We start from the raw sequence: 18,817 nt of genomic DNA on the forward strand, positions 1-18,817 counted from the left end.
TGTGACCTTTGCGACAACAGCTGGAAATTAGCCATGTAGGCTAAAGCTGCCCCATTGACTGTTACTGTACTGTTACAGTTTATTAATGGAGGCTGTGCACGGCATTATAAACTAATATATGAAATAAACGGATAATAAACTAAATGAAATGCAGCGAACTTCATGCCGAAGTGAACGCTGTCGCCACGGCCAATGCAAGCACTCCATATTCCTCTCATCCACCAAAACGACCGTGGAGGAAATTGTGTGACAGGTGACGATACAGTGATTCAGTGGAGTCAGTCAGCTGGGGTCGGCCTTCAGTTTGCGTTGATTCCATGCCATGGAATGCTTATTTGATTTGGACAGCTATCAGTCAGCTGGCCAGACTCCCAGGCTAACACTGGACTGTTTCCCACACACACATAGCCCCTCAGGGGTTCTCATGGCTCTGAGCAAAAATATGCAACTGGACAATTTTGTTCAACAGAACATAATTTATAAAAAATATTTGTATCAGGAACTGACAGATGGTTGTGTTTGGGTTATAGGGACGTGCAAGCAGTGGCATCGGCATCATCATCAATGGCTCACATTAAGGCAGTGGTCCCCAACCTTAGCGCCTGGAATTCAAATAGGGTCGCCTGAAATATTTTTATGCATATATACAGTATATATATATATATATATATATATATATATATATATATATATATTTAGAACACGGCTCTCTTGAATACTCGATTCTGATTGGTCAATCAACAAGATTCACCGGTCATTATTTCTCGACAACCGACCGCTGCTCTGCCACACCTGGATTAATCAGTTGATAAGAGCATTTTGTCTGCAGACACTACTAATTAGGCCAAGCAGTTGCAGCTGTGGTGTCTTGTGTGCCAATTACGAATGAAACCGCTTTGTCGTTGAAAACGCTATTAAAAAATCTATTTGAATAATTATTTTTGTCAGATTACTGAAATAATTTAGTTGTAGGCTGTGTTCTAAGCGGGATAATGTATAGTGAGCCGGTGATTACTGGAAATAATGACCTTCAGGTGAATGATTAAGCCCTCCGCTGCGCGTCGGGCTCAATCATTCACCTGTCGGTCATTATTTCGCCAGTAATCACCGGCTCACAATCATCATCATTTCCTTTATTTTACCAGGTAGATTATTGAGAACACATTCTCTTTTACAATAATGACCTGGCCAAGAGGGCATAGAGGCATACACAAAAATAGAATCAATACAAATAAAAACAAATATAAACAGTGTTAAAAATCATTTAGCACAAAAAGTCACACAGCAAGTCTTAGACTTAACAGACAGGACAAACAAAACATACAGGTAGTGCAGGGTTAGGAGACGGGGCAGGTAAGTCAGGACAATTGGCAATTGCAAGCATGTGTTAAAAATGACTTCAATATACTGCCAAAGGCAGCCAGGACAACAAACTGGTCCAGCTGAAGTGATTTGTTGAGCCCATTCCAAGCAGATGCAGCAGCAGAGTGGAAGGCTTTGCTACCAAAGGAGTTCTTGGTTTTGGGGACGGCGAGAGTGATGACTGCGTTGGATCTGAGGTTGTAAGTAGATGTGGAGATGTGCAGAAGATTGGATAGATAGGCTGGGGTGTGTCCAGTGAGTGCTTTGTAGATCAGGGTGTACCAATGTGACTCACGTCTGGCTTGGAGAGAGGTGAGGCTTATTTGACTGTAAAGAGAGCAGTGGTGAGTACGGTAGGCAGCTCCGGTGGCGAATCTGATGGCTGAGTGGTAGAGGGTATCCAGTTTGGCAAGCGTGGTTTTTGAAGCATGTTGGTAAATGACATCACCATAATCAAAGGCGGGAAGAATGCATGATTTGAAAATGGAGATTCTGGAGGAGTGAGTAAAGCAGAGTTTGTTTCTGTAAAGAAAGCCAAGCTTGGATTTGATGTGGGATTGAAGTTTACTGATGTGAGTGTTAAAGCTGAGGGAGTCATCTAGCCAGATGCCAAGGTATTTGTATGAGTGGACGCGTTCTATGAGGATGTTGTTGAGAGTGGTTAAGGAAAACTGGGTTGGATTAGCTGGAGAAGGTTTCTTATGTGAAAAAATCATGAATTTGGTTTTGGAGGCATTGAGTAGTACGGTAGTTTGGAATCAAATAATGTTTTTTGGATGGAGGAGAAGTTATCTTGGAGAATGGATACGGCGGTAAGTGGGTCGGCTGCGGAGGCATATATTACGGTATCATCGGCGTAGAGATGTATGGATGCGTTAGAAATTGTTTCAGGTAGGTTATTTATGTAGATGGAGAAAAGTGTTGGTCCTAATGAGGAGCCTTGGGGAACTCCTTTGGTAGCAGAGCAGGGTTGGGAAGTCAGATGGCCACTACGGACGCACTGTGAGCGCCCGTCGAAGTAGTTGGAAAACCAGGATATGGAGTGATCGGAGAAGCCAGCAAGTGAGAGTTTGTGTAGAAGAATATTGTGATCGACTGTGTCGAAAGCTTTGGATAGATCAATAAACAGTGCAGCACATGAGAGTTTTTGGTCAAGGTTGGAGTATAAGTCATTCAGAACTTTGACAGTGGCAGACACACAGCTATGGTTCTTTCGGAAGCCAGACTGGGATTCCGAGAGAATACCATTCTCGCGCAGGTAGTTGCAGATCTGGCTATTGACCAAATGCTCAAGAAGCTTAGCAAGACAGGGGAGAAGAGATATAGGTCTGTAACAATTCGGGTCAGAGTTGTCCCCTCCTTTAAAAAGCGGCAGGACAAAAGCGGATTTCCAGTCCATCGGGATGGTTGCAGTTTCAAAAGAAAGATTGAAAATGTAAGTAAGAGGAGGAGTGATAAATGGAGAGGCCAGTTTCAAAAAGAGGGGGCCAAGGCCATCAGGACCGGGGGGTTTCTTTACATTGAGCCTTTTAAGGGCATGGAGGACCTCTGACTCAGAGACTGCTTGTAGTGAGAAATGGCAGTCTATAATGGGGGGGCGGTTTAAAGTTGGAGCCTACATTATCCCTTACATATATATATACTGTATACTGTATATATATATAGATATCAGTGAGAACATTTTTTTTTATTCAAGTCTAACGCGTTTCGGCATGTGCCTTTATCAGAGTATCATACAGAATGATGGTATCAGGCTCTTTTTATAATGCAGGTAATAGAATCATCCCCACCTGTGTAGGGGGAGGTACTTGTTTAAAATCAATACAACATAGCAATATAGCACTTAATAGAAAAAAGTTTTCGTAACAGTGACTTCATGAAGAGTTGCTATGATGATCCTTGATTTATTATAGTATTGTCTACAGTTCCTTGCTGTCTGTATGCCTTGATGTTGACCCAAGTGTCCCTGAATTGCAGAACTCTTGTGAAACGTGATTTTCCTAGAAAGAATATAGCCTAATGTCACTATTATAAAAGATTTACTGTCTTTATGCAAATCTTCATGAAGTCACTGTTATGAAAATGTACTTTTTTCTATTAAGTGCTATATTTCTATGTTGTATTGATTTCAAAGAAGTACCTCCCCCTACACAGGTGGGGATGATTATTTTACCTGCATTATAAAAAGAGGCAGATACCATCATTCTGTATGATGCTCTGATGAAGGCACATGCCGAAACACGTTGGCCTTGAATAAAAAAATGGAAACTTGAGCAAAGTCTTGCATTTTAATCTTTGGAATGCTGCTATTTCCACTCATGGAGTGATTTTTGTCTATAAGCTTCATAGGTCTTAGTTAAAGCCCCAATCAGTAATTTTTTTGATTTTTTTTTTTACTGTAATATAAGATATTTTTAGTCGACATGGTAGATTGACTTGTAATAGGGAGACTCTCGCCTTTATTTATCCCACACCGCCCTCCATTGGCCAGCCCTGGGACTAAGCAGTTTGCTGCCAGCGTCCCGAGGCAAGATGCGCGCATGCGCTCTACAGCGGCAGCGTTGTGTTCCTGGAAACCAGGAAGTAACTCGATTCGAAAATGATGTTTCACGGAACTATGGATTATTATTTCATCACAGCGGATGCAGTAGCACACGTGCTCCACACCGCCCTGTCCCACCTGGAGGGGAAGGACACCTACGTAAGAATGCTGTTCGTGAACTACAGCTCAGCATTCAACACCATAGTACCCTCCAGGCTGGTATGCAAGCTCAAGGACCTGGGACTTAACACAGCAATGTGCGACTGGATCCTGGATTTCCTGACAGACCGCCGCCAGGTGGTGAGGGTGGGCAACCTCACCTCCTCCCCACTGACCATCAGCATAGGAGCGCCCCAGGGGTGCGTCTCCAGCCCCTTCTGGTATGACCTCTACACCCACGACTGCGTGGCGACTCAAACCTCTAACACCATCGTGAAGTTTGCAGACGACACAGCAGTCGTGGGGCTGATCTCGGGGAGCGACGAGACGGCCTACAGAGAGGAGGTGGGGGCCCTGGAACAATGGTGCCAGGACAATCACCTCTCTCTGAACGTCTCCAAGACCAAGGAGATCATTGTAGACTACAGGAGGGGGGGGGGCGCACACCCCCCAATCACCATCAATGGCACAGTGGTGGAAAGGGTGGACAGCTTCAAGTACCTGGGAGTCAATATCCACCAGGACCTGACTTGGGCCGGCCACACCGCCACTGTCGTCAAAAAGGCCCAACAGCGAATACACAGACTCAAGCGCCTGAAGAAATTTGGGCTAAGGAAAGAAATCCTCAGGGACTTCTACAGAGGCACCATTGAAAGCCTGCTGACTGGCGGCTTCACCACCTGGTACGGGAACTGTACCACCATGGGGGCGGCTTTAGCTCAGGAGGTAGAGCGGGTCGGCCAATGACGCAAGGGTTGGCGGTTCGATCCCCGCTCCCTCCCAGCTGCCGTCGCTGTGTCCTTGGGCAAGACACTTAACCCTCCTTGCTCCCGATGGTGTGTAGGCACCCTGCGCGGCAGCCTGCCGCCATTGGTGTATGAATGGGTGAATGTAGACTATCTACTCATTGTAAAGCGCTTTGGATAAAAGCGCTATATAAATGCAGACCATTTACCATTTACCATTTACCATTTACCATGGACCGCAGGGCGCTACGGAGAGTGAGACGCGCGGCACAGCACGTAACAGAATGTGAGTTGCCAGATCTGCATGAACTGTATAAACAGCGGTGCCTCAGGAGGTCCCTGAAGATCATCAAAGACACAAACCATCCCCACAACAGCCTGTTCTCCCTGCTACCCTCAGGGAGAAGATACAGGGTTCCGAAAGCACGCACAAATCGCTTGAGGAACAGTTTCTTCCCGCAGGCCACGAGACTCCTTAACATACACAAATAGTGTAGTAGCCGCACTGTACCGTACTGTAGCTGCTACCATTACGTATGTCTAACGTTTAATTGTATGTTTAATAAGGAATATGCTATTTGCAGCTGTATGTCAAATACGCCGAATTTAAAATGCCGAGTTTAATTGTATGTTTAATAAGGAATATGTTATTTGCACCTGTATGTCAAATACGCAGAATTTAAAATGTTTAAGCACGTCTAAAGTATGCACCCGACACGTGCACCTATGTGCAGTGAATATGCCACTGTCTCTGACTTGTCTTATCACTATACTGCCTTATGCTTGTTGTGTCTCTTGTTGTTTTTGCACCCATATGCCCTGTTATATTTGTTATATTTGTACTATTTGCACTATGTTGTAAACGGAGTCCACAGCACAAGAATTTCACACGTGATACTTGTACCATGGAGTGACAATAAAAATCTTGAATCTTGAATCTTGAATCTTGGTGAGTACCCGATGTCACAACATGTACTGTACATAGAGCTTTCTGGCGCTGTGTTTTGTTGACTTTGAACGGCGATATCGTTATTGATACTGCTGCACGCAGAGGGCGCAGTTTCTCCAATAGCAAAACTTGGAAAAGTTGCTGAATGGGGCTTTAAAATAATTGGACAGCTTGGCATTTTTTGCTAACCTTGCGAGGCAGCTGGGTTCGCAAAATCACGATCACGTGAGAAATCCATATGCATTTACCCGACTCCACCAGTAGTGTGGACTAGGGCTGCTTATCGCCACTGATATCCCAATTCGATACGATTCCGATACACAAGGTCCAAATTCTATTTTATTTCAGATTCGATATGATTCGATATCAATATTTCAGTTACAATACCAATTTTGCTTGGATATGAAAGAGATTTTCAAAGAACTAATGCTGTAAATTGTACAAGGAAAGGAACCCTCTAACCTGGTGCATTATTAAAAATATTAACACAGCTTCTGATTCTACACACAAAAAAATGTAGGATTTTTCTCGCAGCCAATCAATCTTCGATTTAATGCAGCGTGTGATTGGCCCGCTAAGGCAGCAGGTACTGTACAACCCATACTGTCTGTGGAGCTGTGCAGTGGCGTGGCGAGATGCATTCAAAAGTATGGCTATACTTCACGCTTGTGGCTTCTGATAAAAATACATGAGTGAAGTAAAGTATTGGTACTGGTATTGTAATTTTTTTAATTATACCCAGCCCTACTGTATATACGCTCCTGTGTTTGCAGGTGAGTTTAGCGTACGCCTATGAGACGAAAGACGCCCTGTGCCTGGTGTTGACCCTGATGAACGGCGGGGACCTGAAGTTCCATATCTACCACATGGGAGACTCGGGCTTCGACGAGACCAGAGCCGTCTTTTACTCTGCTGAGATCTGCTGCGGCCTGGAAGACCTGCAACGAGAGAGGATCGTCTACAGGTGGGCAGATGGTTACGCTGGAGAAACAGGCAGGGTTAGAAAACAGATCGCAGGCTGGAATGCTTCAGAAGAGTCCTCTAGTCATCCTGGAAGAGATCCAAAGCGCTCCAAAAATCTGTTTAAGAGTCTGTTTCGTTCTATTTCTAGTAGAGCGGCAACGATTAATCCATTTCAATCATGAGAGACCAGAGGGTAAGGTTAATCAGCAAGCTTTATTAAAGTATGGCATGGCGATAGGATTCATGGCCTGAAGCGGTATGGCATTAATTCTGATGGCGTGGCAGCATGGCAACTGATTCTTTGGCGTAGTGACTCCGTGGCAGGATGCCTCTCTTCTTGAGGCGGGAGGGCATCTGCTCGGAGAACCGACTCCGTGGCAGGATGCCTCTCTTCTTGAGGCGGGAGGGCATCTGCTCGGAGAACCCCCCCCCCGTAGGGGATTCTTCGGGAGTCAATACATTGGTGGTGGACTGGGGAGGTGGGTGGGGTGAAACGCGGCTTCCAGAGAAGGAATTGGATCAGCTTAGTGCAGCGGCTAGAGGGCAGGGAACAAGGGCTGTGGTGCGCTCGGCGTGGCTATAAATACTGTCACGTCATAGCTTCGGTACTGACGACATTAACGCCGTCACCTAGGCAAGTGCGTCACTACTGCACTGACGGCATTAGCGCGTCACTCTGGGATTACTGCACTTGTTGACACGCTAGCATTACATGTGATGCTGAGGTCGCTATGTTTCTAGATTACATGTGGCGTGAGGCAGCGTGTCTGGTCTTCATCTTGAAACTAGGTCGAGACCATCATTTCAATCATGAGAGACCAGAGGGTAAGGTTAATCAGCAAGCTTTATTAAAGTATGGCATGGCGATAGGATTCATGGCCTGAAGCGGTATGGCATTAATTCTGATGGCGTGGCAGCATGGCAACTGATTCTTTGGCGTAGTGACTCCGTGGCAGGATGCCTCTCTTCTTGAGGCGGGAGGGCATCTGCTCGGAGAACCCCCCAAAAGAGAGAAACGTCGCCGGCCGGTTGGCTCGGCAGCACGGCGACTTACGGCATAATTCGGCGTTGGCATAGTTCGGCATAATTCGGCGTTGGCATGGTTCGGCGTTGAACTCCCCCCCAAACTGACTGGCTACAGGCTGCTCGGCACCTGGAACACTTGCGGGCTGCTCGGCACCCAGAACACTTCGAGTCGTCTGCTGAGGTCTTGCCGGATTAGTTATGTGACTACAGGCTGCTCGGCACCTGGAACACTTGCAGGCTGCTCGGCACCTAGAACACTTCGAGTCGTCTATTGAGGTCTGAATTAGTGAAGCTGCCTCGGTGTTGAGATTTGGGTTGAGCCCCCTCGGTTTTGAGATTTGGATTGAGCCCCCCCCCTGACTACCGGCTGCTCGGCACCTGGAACACTTGCAGGCTGCTCGGCACCCTAGAACACTTTGAGTAGTCCAGGGGTCTGGATTAGTGGGGAGACTACGGGCTGCTCGGCACCCGGAACACTTGCAGGCTGCTCGGCACCTAGAACACTTTGAGTAGTCTGCTGGGGTCTGAATTAGTGGTGTGACTACAGGCTGCTCGGCACCTAGAACACTTGCAGGCTGCTCGGCACCTAGAACACTTCGAGTAGTCTACCGTGGTCGGAATTAGTGATTTGTTGCGGGCTGTTCAACGCCGAGCACTTGCAGGCTGCTCGACACCTGGAACGCTTAATCAATTAGATCGACGAATTAGTGACGCTGCCTCAGTGTTGAGATTTGGATTGAGCCCCCTCGGTTTTGATATTTGGATTGAGCCCCCCCCCCCTGACTACAGGCTGCTCGGCACCTGGAACACTTGCAGGCTGCTCAGCACCTAGAACACTTCGAGTAGTCCACTGGGGTCTGAATTAGTGGGGAGACTACGGGCTGCTCGACACTGACTACAGGCTGCTCGGCACCTGGAACACTTGCAGGCTGCTCAGCACCTAGAACACTTTGAGTAGTCCACTGGGGTCTGAAGTAGTCCACTGGGGTCTGAATTAGTGGGGAGACTACGGGCTGCTCGACACCCGGAACACTTGCGGGCTGCTCGGCACCCAGAACGCTTAATCAATTCGATCGACCCGATTAGGGGGGGCCACCACCAATGAAATGCGAAGTAACGGCTATTGCGAGGAATGCAGGAATGGATACCATGTGCTTACCGTGTGACGCCTGGGGGAGGAGAGATCTTTGGGCAGACGATATGGCGGCCTGCTCTGGTCGGACGTAGGCCGCGTGGGCTGACGAGGACCAGCGGCGCCGCCTACAGCAGGCGGGAGGGCATCTGCTCGGAGAACCCCCCAAAAGAGAGAAACGTCGCCGGCCGGTTGGCTCGGCAGCACGGCGACTTACGGCATAATTCGGCGTTGGCATAGTTCGGCATAATTCGGCGTTGGCATGGTTCGGCGTTGAACTCCCCCCCAAACTGACTGGCTACAGGCTGCTCGGCACCTGGAACACTTGCGGGCTGCTCGGCACCCAGAACACTTCGAGTCGTCTGCTGAGGTCTTGCCGGATTAGTTATGTGACTACAGGCTGCTCGGCACCTGGAACACTTGCAGGCTGCTCGGCACCTAGAACACTTCGAGTCGTCTATTGAGGTCTGAATTAGTGAAGCTGCCTCGGTGTTGAGATTTGGGTTGAGCCCCCTCGGTTTTGAGATTTGGATTGAGCCCCCCCCCCTGACTACCGGCTGCTCGGCACCTGGAACACTTGCAGGCTGCTCGGCACCCTAGAACACTTTGAGTAGTCCAGGGGTCTGGATTAGTGGGGAGACTACGGGCTGCTCGGCACCCGGAACACTTGCAGGCTGCTCGGCACCTAGAACACTTTGAGTAGTCTGCTGGGGTCTGAATTAGTGGTGTGACTACAGGCTGCTCGGCACCTAGAACACTTGCAGGCTGCTCGGCACCTAGAACACTTCGAGTAGTCTACCGTGGTCGGAATTAGTGATTTGTTGCGGGCTGTTCAACGCCGAGCACTTGCAGGCTGCTCGACACCTGGAACGCTTAATCAATTAGATCGACGAATTAGTGACGCTGCCTCAGTGTTGAGATTTGGATTGAGCCCCCTCGGTTTTGATATTTGGATTGAGCCCCCCCCCCCTGACTACAGGCTGCTCGGCACCTGGAACACTTGCAGGCTGCTCAGCACCTAGAACACTTCGAGTAGTCCACTGGGGTCTGAATTAGTGGGGAGACTACGGGCTGCTCGACACTGACTACAGGCTGCTCGGCACCTGGAACACTTGCAGGCTGCTCAGCACCTAGAACACTTTGAGTAGTCCACTGGGGTCTGAAGTAGTCCACTGGGGTCTGAATTAGTGGGGAGACTACGGGCTGCTCGACACCCAGAACACTTGCGGGCTGCTCGGCACCCAGAACGCTTAATCAATTCGATCGACCCGATTCGGGGAGTCCACCACCAATGAAATGCGAAGTAACGGCTATTGCGAGGAATGCAGGAATGGATGCCATGTGCTTACCGTGTGACGCCTGGGGGAGGAGAGATCTTTGGGCAGACGATATGGCGGCCTGCTCTGGTCGGACGTAGGCCGCGTGGGCTGACGAGGACCAGCGGCGCCGCCTACAGCAGGCGCCAGGTGATCGACCAATCCGGCGCGGTGACTTAGCAAAACCCCCCGAGATGGACAGGTGCTAGCCATGTGTTTGTGAGCGGTAATGTGCTCGCTTTCCGTGCTGTTCTGGGACGGTTTGTTTACAGTTTTATGCGTCGACTAGCCAGTCGGAGAATGGAGTTATTATGGCACTAGCGGGTGCCTGCACGAAGTGAGCAAAATTTATGATGCACTTCTGGAAGCACTGCAATAGCTGCTTGTATGTGTTTTAGATCTATTAGTTGTGTGGTTTTATTTTATTTTAATTCTTTCTTATTGTGCTGTCTGTGTTTGTGTACGTATTTTATATGGACCCGAGTCTGGAATGAAGTTTATGTATATGACTTTAGCGCCCCCCTTGCGCTATAACTTCGGGGAGGCGCTGGAAGGGAACACTTGTTCCGCGCTCCGCCGACTTACTCCGGGGCATTGCTACTGCTTGAACTCTGGAAATCTTGGCCAGCAGGATAGCACGTTCAAATATCAGCAATTATAGGCATGCATGAACTAACGCCGCCCCCTCCGCAAACGGCATGATACCAGGAAGCATTATTATTGTGAGTGATGCAAGGATGCGGTGACGCACGGTGATGGCGGCCCGGCAATGCCTGGAGAAGCCTGGACGCCAATAGTCGCTGAATGGATATTTTTAACTTGCAGCATTGTTACCGTGGAATGGGAGTAGGCCTATATGTGGAGCCGTATACCGATGATGGGCATCGCCCGCCGCACGGTTAGATGTCCGAATCATATATATATGTATGTTATATGTATATATACTGTATGTATATTCGATGAGCAGCACGGCTTCTGTTAATTTGACTGGGTGGCTGGAGCATCGACTCGGAGAAAGGATTTTTTTTTTTTTTTTTTTTTTTTTGTTAAAACGGAATCTGGCTGTCATTAGACATTGATTAACTGAACGCTATTGCTAACTGATGCTTTGAACGTCCGTTTGCAATGATTCTGGCTGGCTGTTGACTATTGTAAATTGTGCAATAAATGCAATGAATGCAATTTGAGCACGATGTGTGAATACATTTGATGTTAATTGTTTGGGCCTAATTATTTAACACGTTAGAGATGTGTGTAGTTCTCCATAGATTTAGCCTCTTCATTTTGCTCTCGAATGCACCAGGTTATTTAATTTCACGTTATTGGATGAAGAGACATTTAGTGTAGCTCCGCCGTCTTTCTTTAGCTGTAGGCGAGGATATAACGACCAGTTCACGGAGATTGTCAAGAGATCGTTCATTCACTATGATGAATGCATTGCTACTTGTGCCCAGCTCGTTTCCTTCGCGCCCGATGTGCGGACCGCAGGGAATGGTTAGATGATTGTTTTGAAGCACGCCAAAGTGATTTGAAATTAAGATTTGGTTGCTAAAATTATATGGCACTGTTATGTATTAAAGAGGTGATTACGTTACCGTTGCGCTCGACTGCTGTCCGGGACGCGCTCCGCGGGCGTTCCCTGCGCTCGGGGCTGGCGATGCTGCGAGCCGTCCCGGCTGGATAGCATTTAATCGTGGGGCCGAGTTTCCCGGCCACGTCGTGGAACTGCGTCGTGCTGGGAACGATGATGGAGCAGGACCTGCGCTTATGATGGCTTGATTAGCAGGGTCGGAACAGCGGACGCTTGGAGACTGGATGGCTTGGTGGCCCGAACAGAACGGGGCCGCGGATGGATGAGACTTGGACATGAGAATTGCATGGCTGCGGCCGCTCCGGGCCCGGAGCGCGCTCTCCCCCCGACTGAGCTGTGGTCATCGACCCCGTCATTGGTAGAGCAGGTAGTTCTTGAGAGAGGGGGGCAGGGGCAGTCCGTGGATTTCGCTCAGGCGCTCCCTTCCTAGAGCCGCTCGCACTGAACGCTTGCACAGGTCCCTCAGAGGGAGGGGCTCCGCATCGAGTCCGTTTATGTACCGAATTCGTATTTCGCAGTGTCCCCACACGGCGCTCGCTACTGGGTACACTTTCCTGCCCCTAAGTTCTCTGAACGCCACCCCTAGATCATGGCCATTTACTATGAAACGCAACGTTCCCTCATCCATGTCCAAGACGACTAAGAGCGAGTCTGGTATTATGAAGGTGTCGTCGGGTTCCAGGAAGGCGGGGTAGGTTCTGCCCGCGTGGTTCTTGCCGTCGTGGTAGAGTTTACACCGGCCCAGGTCCCAGCCCCAGGATTCGGTGTTGTTTCCCACTAGGGCCGTGTAGCCCACCGAATGCAGCGGCGCGTCGCCCGTGGCCACTCCGACCACGGCGTGGGACCCCCTCTGGTGCTTGGCCCAGCTGACCTCCCACGCGTGCAGTCCTCGCGTGTAGCCCGCCCGGCCGCGGATGGCGTCCGTGCTCTGCGCCACGGGGTGCCGGTGGAACACCAGCTTGTTGTCTTCCTTAACAAAGATGTTGGGCGAGCAGTCGTCGTTGTTCCAGGAGTGCTGCGCCTGGACGTCCGGGCCGGCGGGCGGCATGTCCAGCAGCAGGTCCAGCCGGGAGGGCTTGGTGTGGTTCGGGGCCTGGAGCTCCGCCTTCATTTTCGGCCCTAATGGCCTGCCGTATGCCCCGGCTGGAGCTGCTACGCTCCTCACGGGGATTTTCGACCCTAATGGCCTGCCATATGCCTTGGCCAGGGCCGCGGCGCTCCTCGCGGGGGCGCGCGTTTGCTTCCTTCCGCGCCCCCGAGTGCTCGTGCCCGGGCCCGGAGCGCTCTCTGCTTCGGCCCTTGCGCGACTGCGAGTTGTTTGTCCTCGTGACTTGGCCCCGTTTGCTTTCTTTCCTCGGCCGCGCGCCGGCCCCGCTTGCTTGCTCTTGACGATGAGGTTCCCCGTCTGAGATGCGTTCGGTGCTGCCGAAGCCTGCTGCCGTCCGCTTGCCTGTTGCGGCCCGTACCCGGGCATGGATAAATCGACGGGCGAGTCCTCGTCGGAGCTGGATGCCTCCAGCTCGAATTGGTACTGCGCCTCGTATTTTTCGTCTTCGGAGCTCGACATGTTGCAGGAGTGAACGGTGAGTGGTCTCGTGAATGCAGATGGCTTGATAGCGGAGTCTGGAGGGAGGTCTCGTGAAGCAGATGGCTTGGTAGCAGAATCTGGAGGAATGGGCAGCTTGAGAAGTGAAACGCGGCTTCCAGAGAAGGAATTGGATCAGCTTAGTGCAGCGGCTAGAGGGCAGGGAACAAGGGCTGTGGTGCGCTCGGCGTGGCTATAAATACTGTCACGTCATAGCTTCGGTACTGACGACATTAACGCCGTCACCTAGGCAAGTGCGTCACTACTGCACTGACGGCATTAGCGCGTCACTCTGGGATTACTGCACTTGTTGACACGCTAGCATTACATGTGATGCTGAGGTCGCTATGTTTCTAGATTACATGTGGCGTGAGGCAGCGTGTCTGGTCTTCATCTTGAAACTAGGTCGAGACCATCATTAGGCGATAGACAGAAAATTAATCTGCAATTATTTTATATAATCGATTAATGGTTTTAGACTATTATAATCGATTAATGTTGTAGACTAAGTTTTAGCTGTGACCAGCAGCTCTATACGAGGGATCAGCCGAGCAGCATTTTGGTAAACAAACCACGTCACTGGGTGGCAACCAGGGGTGTCAAAAATAATCGATTATACGATGCATCGCGATGCGGACGTGCACGATTCTGCATCGATTCACAAATGTCAAAAATCGATTATTTAAAAAAAATTATAATAATAATCGAATAAAACATAATGGAAGTACATGCAGTTGTTTATTTGGATCATAATACAATGCAATTCCAAATGCACTTTTATTTTAAAAGTAGCCACACAGTGAGAAAAAAGAAAGTGAGAAAAAATAAATCATGTATTGGGGAAAAAAGTGATGCATCGATTGAAGATGCATCGAGATGCATCGATAATCGTAATCGAATCGAATCGTAGCCCTCTGAATCGTAATCGAATCGTGAGGCCAGTGAAGATTCACAGCCCTAGTGGCAACAGCAATGGGACCCTATGGAGCGTGAGCTTGAGCGTCTGACTCTAGCTGGCTGACCCTGTTTACATTTTAAAAACTGCGACAGTTCACACAACTTTACATACATCGAACTCTTGAGCTACTTCTGCTCTCACTCAGAATGTCAAAAGATAAGCGATGTCATGTATAGTTTTTGAGATATTAATGTTTGTTTGGAACGACTCATACTAGTTAACTGCTGTGGGCTTCCGCATTTCTGGGTGGCAGTGACGTGACTGACGTCACGCTGATTCGTCCTATAGGTCGGTCCATCGCCCCACAAAAAGTTCCCCACCCTTTGGCGGCCACAGTTTTCACCCTAGGAGGCTGACATTTGGCATGGAGGGCGTGTGTGTGTGTGTGTGTGTGTGTGTGTGTGTGTGTGTGCGCGTGTGCGTTCATGCCAATAGAGAGCCAAAGTGAAACGTCACTTCCTGCTTCAGCACTGTACCAGAGATTTTCATCCGTTATTTATTTTCCCATAGACATTTCGTAAAATGCTTATAAAAGTAGTTGTACTTGTTCAAACCCAACGGTTCAGCTATATTTAGAAACAGGAGAGATCGCATACTGTAACATTTAACTCGGACCAACACGTAAAAAAATGCGGGTACAAAGAAAATATTTCTTTGATGTTTTTTTAAGTTTTGGTCCGAGTGAAATGTTCTATGGTCTCTCCCGATTCTAAATATAGCTGAACCATTTGGAAATTAAATTCAAAAGATTTTATTAGTCCCTCAAGGGGCAATTTGAGGCAAGTACGATGCAAACAAATACATATTCATGTATGTTTATTCATACACATTTCAAGAATAAAGAGGGAAAAAATACAAGTATGACAATGTCAGAGCAAGGATTAATGGCAGCGACCCACCTACAGCTGGCCAACAATATCCAACAGCACAGATGCATACAGGAGTCAAAGTGCATGTTATAGATCTAAACACACGGTAAACTGACCATTTCTTTATCATTCCATACACACGGTAAACTAACCATTTCTTTATAAGTCTATACACATGGTAAATTAACCATTTCTTTATAAGTCTATACACATGGTAAACTAACCATTTCTTTATAAGTCTATACACATGGTAAACTAACCATTTCTTTATCATTCCATACACACGGTAAACTAACCATTTCTTTATAAGTCTATACACATGGTAAAGTGACTATTTTTTCTTCTCCTCCTTTCTTCACACTTCCCCCCCCCCCCCCCCCTCTCTCTCCTCTCTCTCTCTCAGGGACCTAAAACCGGAGAACATCCTCTTGGATGACCATGGTGAGCAGCAGCATTTATAGGGAAAACCTCAAACATTCAAAAGAAGCCTGTGCGGTCACCATTACCGGCGCCATTAGTGGAGAGTAATGGCGATCGCCCGCCGTCTGACAATCAATACATTTCTTCACGGTCTGTCTCGGTCTCGTCTCACAGCATCTCTCCCTAACCAGCTTCTTACATTATGTACAGTATGATAACAGGCCTTTTGATGGATGCTTTTATACACCTTACTGTATCACAAGTGCATACATTGTTAATATGGAAGGCAGCAGGAAGGGGACTAAAGCCCATTTAGCCTTGTTTACCACAGAAGAAGAGTTCAAGGTGTCCGGTGGTTTTGTTCTGGCTGTTTACCACAGAAGAAGAGTTCAAGGTGTCCGGTGGTTTCGTTCTGGCTGTTTACCACAGAAGAACAGTTCAAGGTGTCCGGTGGTTTTGTTCTTGCTGTTTACCACAGAAGAACAGTTCAAGGTGTCCGGTGGTTTTGTTCTGGCTTTTTACCACAGAAGAAGAGTTCAAGGTGTCCGGTGGTTTTGTTCTGGCTGTTTACCACAGAAGAAGAGTTCAAGGTGTCCGGTGGTTTTGTTCTGGCTGTTTACCACAGAAGAAGAGTTCAAGGTGTCCGGTGGTTTTGTTCTTGCTGTTTACCACAGAAGAAGAGTTCAAGGTGTCCGGTGGTTTTGTTCTTGCTGTTTACCACAGAAGAACAGTTCAAGGTGTCCGGTGGTTTTGTTCTGGCTGTTTACCACAGAAGAAGAGTTCAAGGTGTCCGGTGGTTTTGTTCTGGCTGTTTACCACAGAAGAACAGTTCAAGGTGTCCGGTGGTTTTGTTCTTGCTGTTTACCACAGAAGAACAGTTCAAGGTGTCCGGTGGTTTTGTTCTTGCTGTTTACCACAGAAGAACAGTTCAAGGTGTCCGGTGGTTTTGTTCTTGCTGTTTACCACAGAAGAACAGTTCAAGGTGTCCGGTGGTTTTGTTCTTGCTGTTTACCACAGAAGAAGAGTTCAAGGTGTCCGGTGGTTTTGTTCTGGCTGTTTACCACAGAAGAACAGTTCAAGGTGTCCGGTGGTTTCGTTCTGGCTGTTTACCACAGAAGAACAGTTCAAGGTGTCCGGTGGTTTCGTTCTGGCTGTTTACCACAGAAGAAGAGTTCAAGGTGTCCGGTGGTTTCGTTCTTGCTGTTTACCACAGAAGAAGAGTTCAAGGTGTCCGGTGGTTTCGTTCTGGCTGTTTACCACAGAAGAAGAGTTCAAGGTGTCCGGTGATTTCGTTCTGGCTGTTTACCACAGAAGAACAGTTCAAGGTGTCCGGTGGTTTTGTTCTTGCTGTTTACCACAGAAGAAGAGTTCAAGTGTCCGGTGGTTTCGTTCTGGCTGGCTTTTGTGAGATTTGGCCATTAGTCATCTAAGGCTTTAGGGCAGGGGTTCCCAACCACCAGGTCCCGGACCGGTGCTGCTTCTCAAAGCATTTGCTGCCGGGCTGCGGACGCTATATGATTTGACAGAGAGAGAGACAGAGAGTGAGTGAGCAAGTTTGCTCCCTCTACACACACACACACACACACACACACACCGAGGCCTATAGTGTGCATTAAGAGAGTGAGCGTGAAAATGAAAGTAAAAAGACAGTAGCGAAAGCGAGGATCATTAAACATGTGCTTTTATCCAGCATGCATTAAAAAGAGACTGCCGCACACTGGTTCAGTTCATTTGCACGTTGGGTTACAATGCACACCTCTTTGTGTAGTTACAATGCACACCTCTTTGTGTAGTTACAATGCACACCTCTTTGTGTAGTTACAATGCACACCTCTTTGTGTAGTTACAATGCACACCTCTTTGTGTAGTTACAATGCACACCTCTTTGTGTAGTAACAATGCACACCTCTTTGTGTAGTAACAATGCACACCTCTTTGTGTAGTTACAATGCACACCTCTTTGTGTAGTTACAATGCACACCTCTTTGTGTAGTTACAATGCACACCTCTTTGTGTAGTAACAATGCACACTTCTTTGTGTAGTAACAATGCACACCTCTTTGTGTAGTTACAATGCACACCTCTTTGTGTAGTTACAATGCACACCTCTTTGTGTAGTTACAATGCACACCTCTTTGTGTAGTAACAATGCACACTTCTTTGTGTAGTAACAATGCACACCTCTTTGTGTAGTTACAATGCACACCTCTTTGTGTAGTAACAATGCACACCTCTTTGTGTAGTTACAATGTACACCTCTTTGTGTAGTTACAATGCACACCTCTTTGTGTAGTAACAATGCACACTTCTTTGTGTAGTAACAATGCACACCTCTTTGTGTAGTAACATTGCACACCTCTTTGTGTAGTTACAATGCACACCTCTTTGTGTAGTAACAATGCACACCTCTTTGTGTAGTTACAATGTACACCTCTTTGTGTAGTTACAATGCACACCTCTTTGTCTAGTAACAATGCACACCTCTTTGTGTAGTTACAATGCACACCTCTTTGTGTAGTTACAATGCACACCTCTTTGTGTAGTAACAATGCACACCTCTTTGTGTAGTAACATTGCACACTTCTTTGTGTAGTTACAATGCACACCTCTTTGTGTAGTAACAATGCACACCTCTTTGTGTAGTAACATTGCACACCTCTTTGTGTAGTAACAATGCACACCTCTTTGTGTAGTAACAATGCACACCTCTTTGTGTAGTTTCAATGCACACCTCTTTGTCTAGTTACAATGCACACCTCTTTGTGTAGTTACAATGCACACATATTTGTGTAGTAACAATGCACACCTCTTTGTCTAGTTACAATGCACACCTCTTTGTGTAGTTACAATGCACACATATTTGTGTAGTAACAATGCACACCTCTTTGTGTAGTTACAATGCACACCTCTTTGTGTAGTTACAATGCACACCTCTTTGTGTAGTTACAATGCACACCTCTTTGTGTAGTTACAATGCACACCTCTTTGTGTAGTTACAATGCACATATCTTTGTGTAGTAACAATGCACACCTCTTTGTGTAGTTACAATGCACACCTCTTTGTGTAGTTACAATGCACACCTCTTTGTGTAGTTACAATGCACACATATTTGTGTAGTAACAATGCACACCTCTTTGTGTAGTTACAATGCACACCTCTCTGTGTAGAAACAATGCACACCTCTTTGTGTAGTTACAA

General features: G+C 47.7%; 1 protein-coding gene and 1 pseudogene across 5 annotated transcripts in view; one reads left to right on the forward strand and one right to left on the reverse strand.

The window, feature by feature from the left end:
• grk6 (G protein-coupled receptor kinase 6) overlaps window positions 1-18,817 on the forward strand; it is a 162,227-nt gene that overhangs the window by 103,272 nt on the left and 40,138 nt on the right. For all 4 annotated transcript variants that reach the window (XR_014552984.1, XM_083642483.1, XM_083642484.1 and 1 more), the window contains 2 exons: window positions 6,532-6,722; window positions 15,602-15,639. Coding sequence is in view for 3 of the 4 variants with exons in the window: in XM_083642483.1 (XP_083498609.1) it covers window positions 6,532-6,722; window positions 15,602-15,639 (229 nt within the window). In the remaining variant the exon portion in view is untranslated. The remainder of the gene's footprint in view (window positions 1-6,531; window positions 6,723-15,601; window positions 15,640-18,817) is intronic.
• On the reverse strand, window positions 12,139-13,353 carry LOC310784179 (SPRY domain-containing SOCS box protein 1 pseudogene; annotated as a pseudogene). Its single transcript has one exon. The product of its transcript is annotated as an SPRY domain-containing SOCS box protein 1 pseudogene (transcript).

Source organism: Poromitra crassiceps (genome assembly GCF_964638095.1).
Source record: "Poromitra crassiceps genome assembly, chromosome: 1".
In the NCBI taxonomy this organism is placed as follows: domain Eukaryota; kingdom Metazoa; phylum Chordata; class Actinopteri; order Beryciformes; family Melamphaidae; genus Poromitra; species Poromitra crassiceps.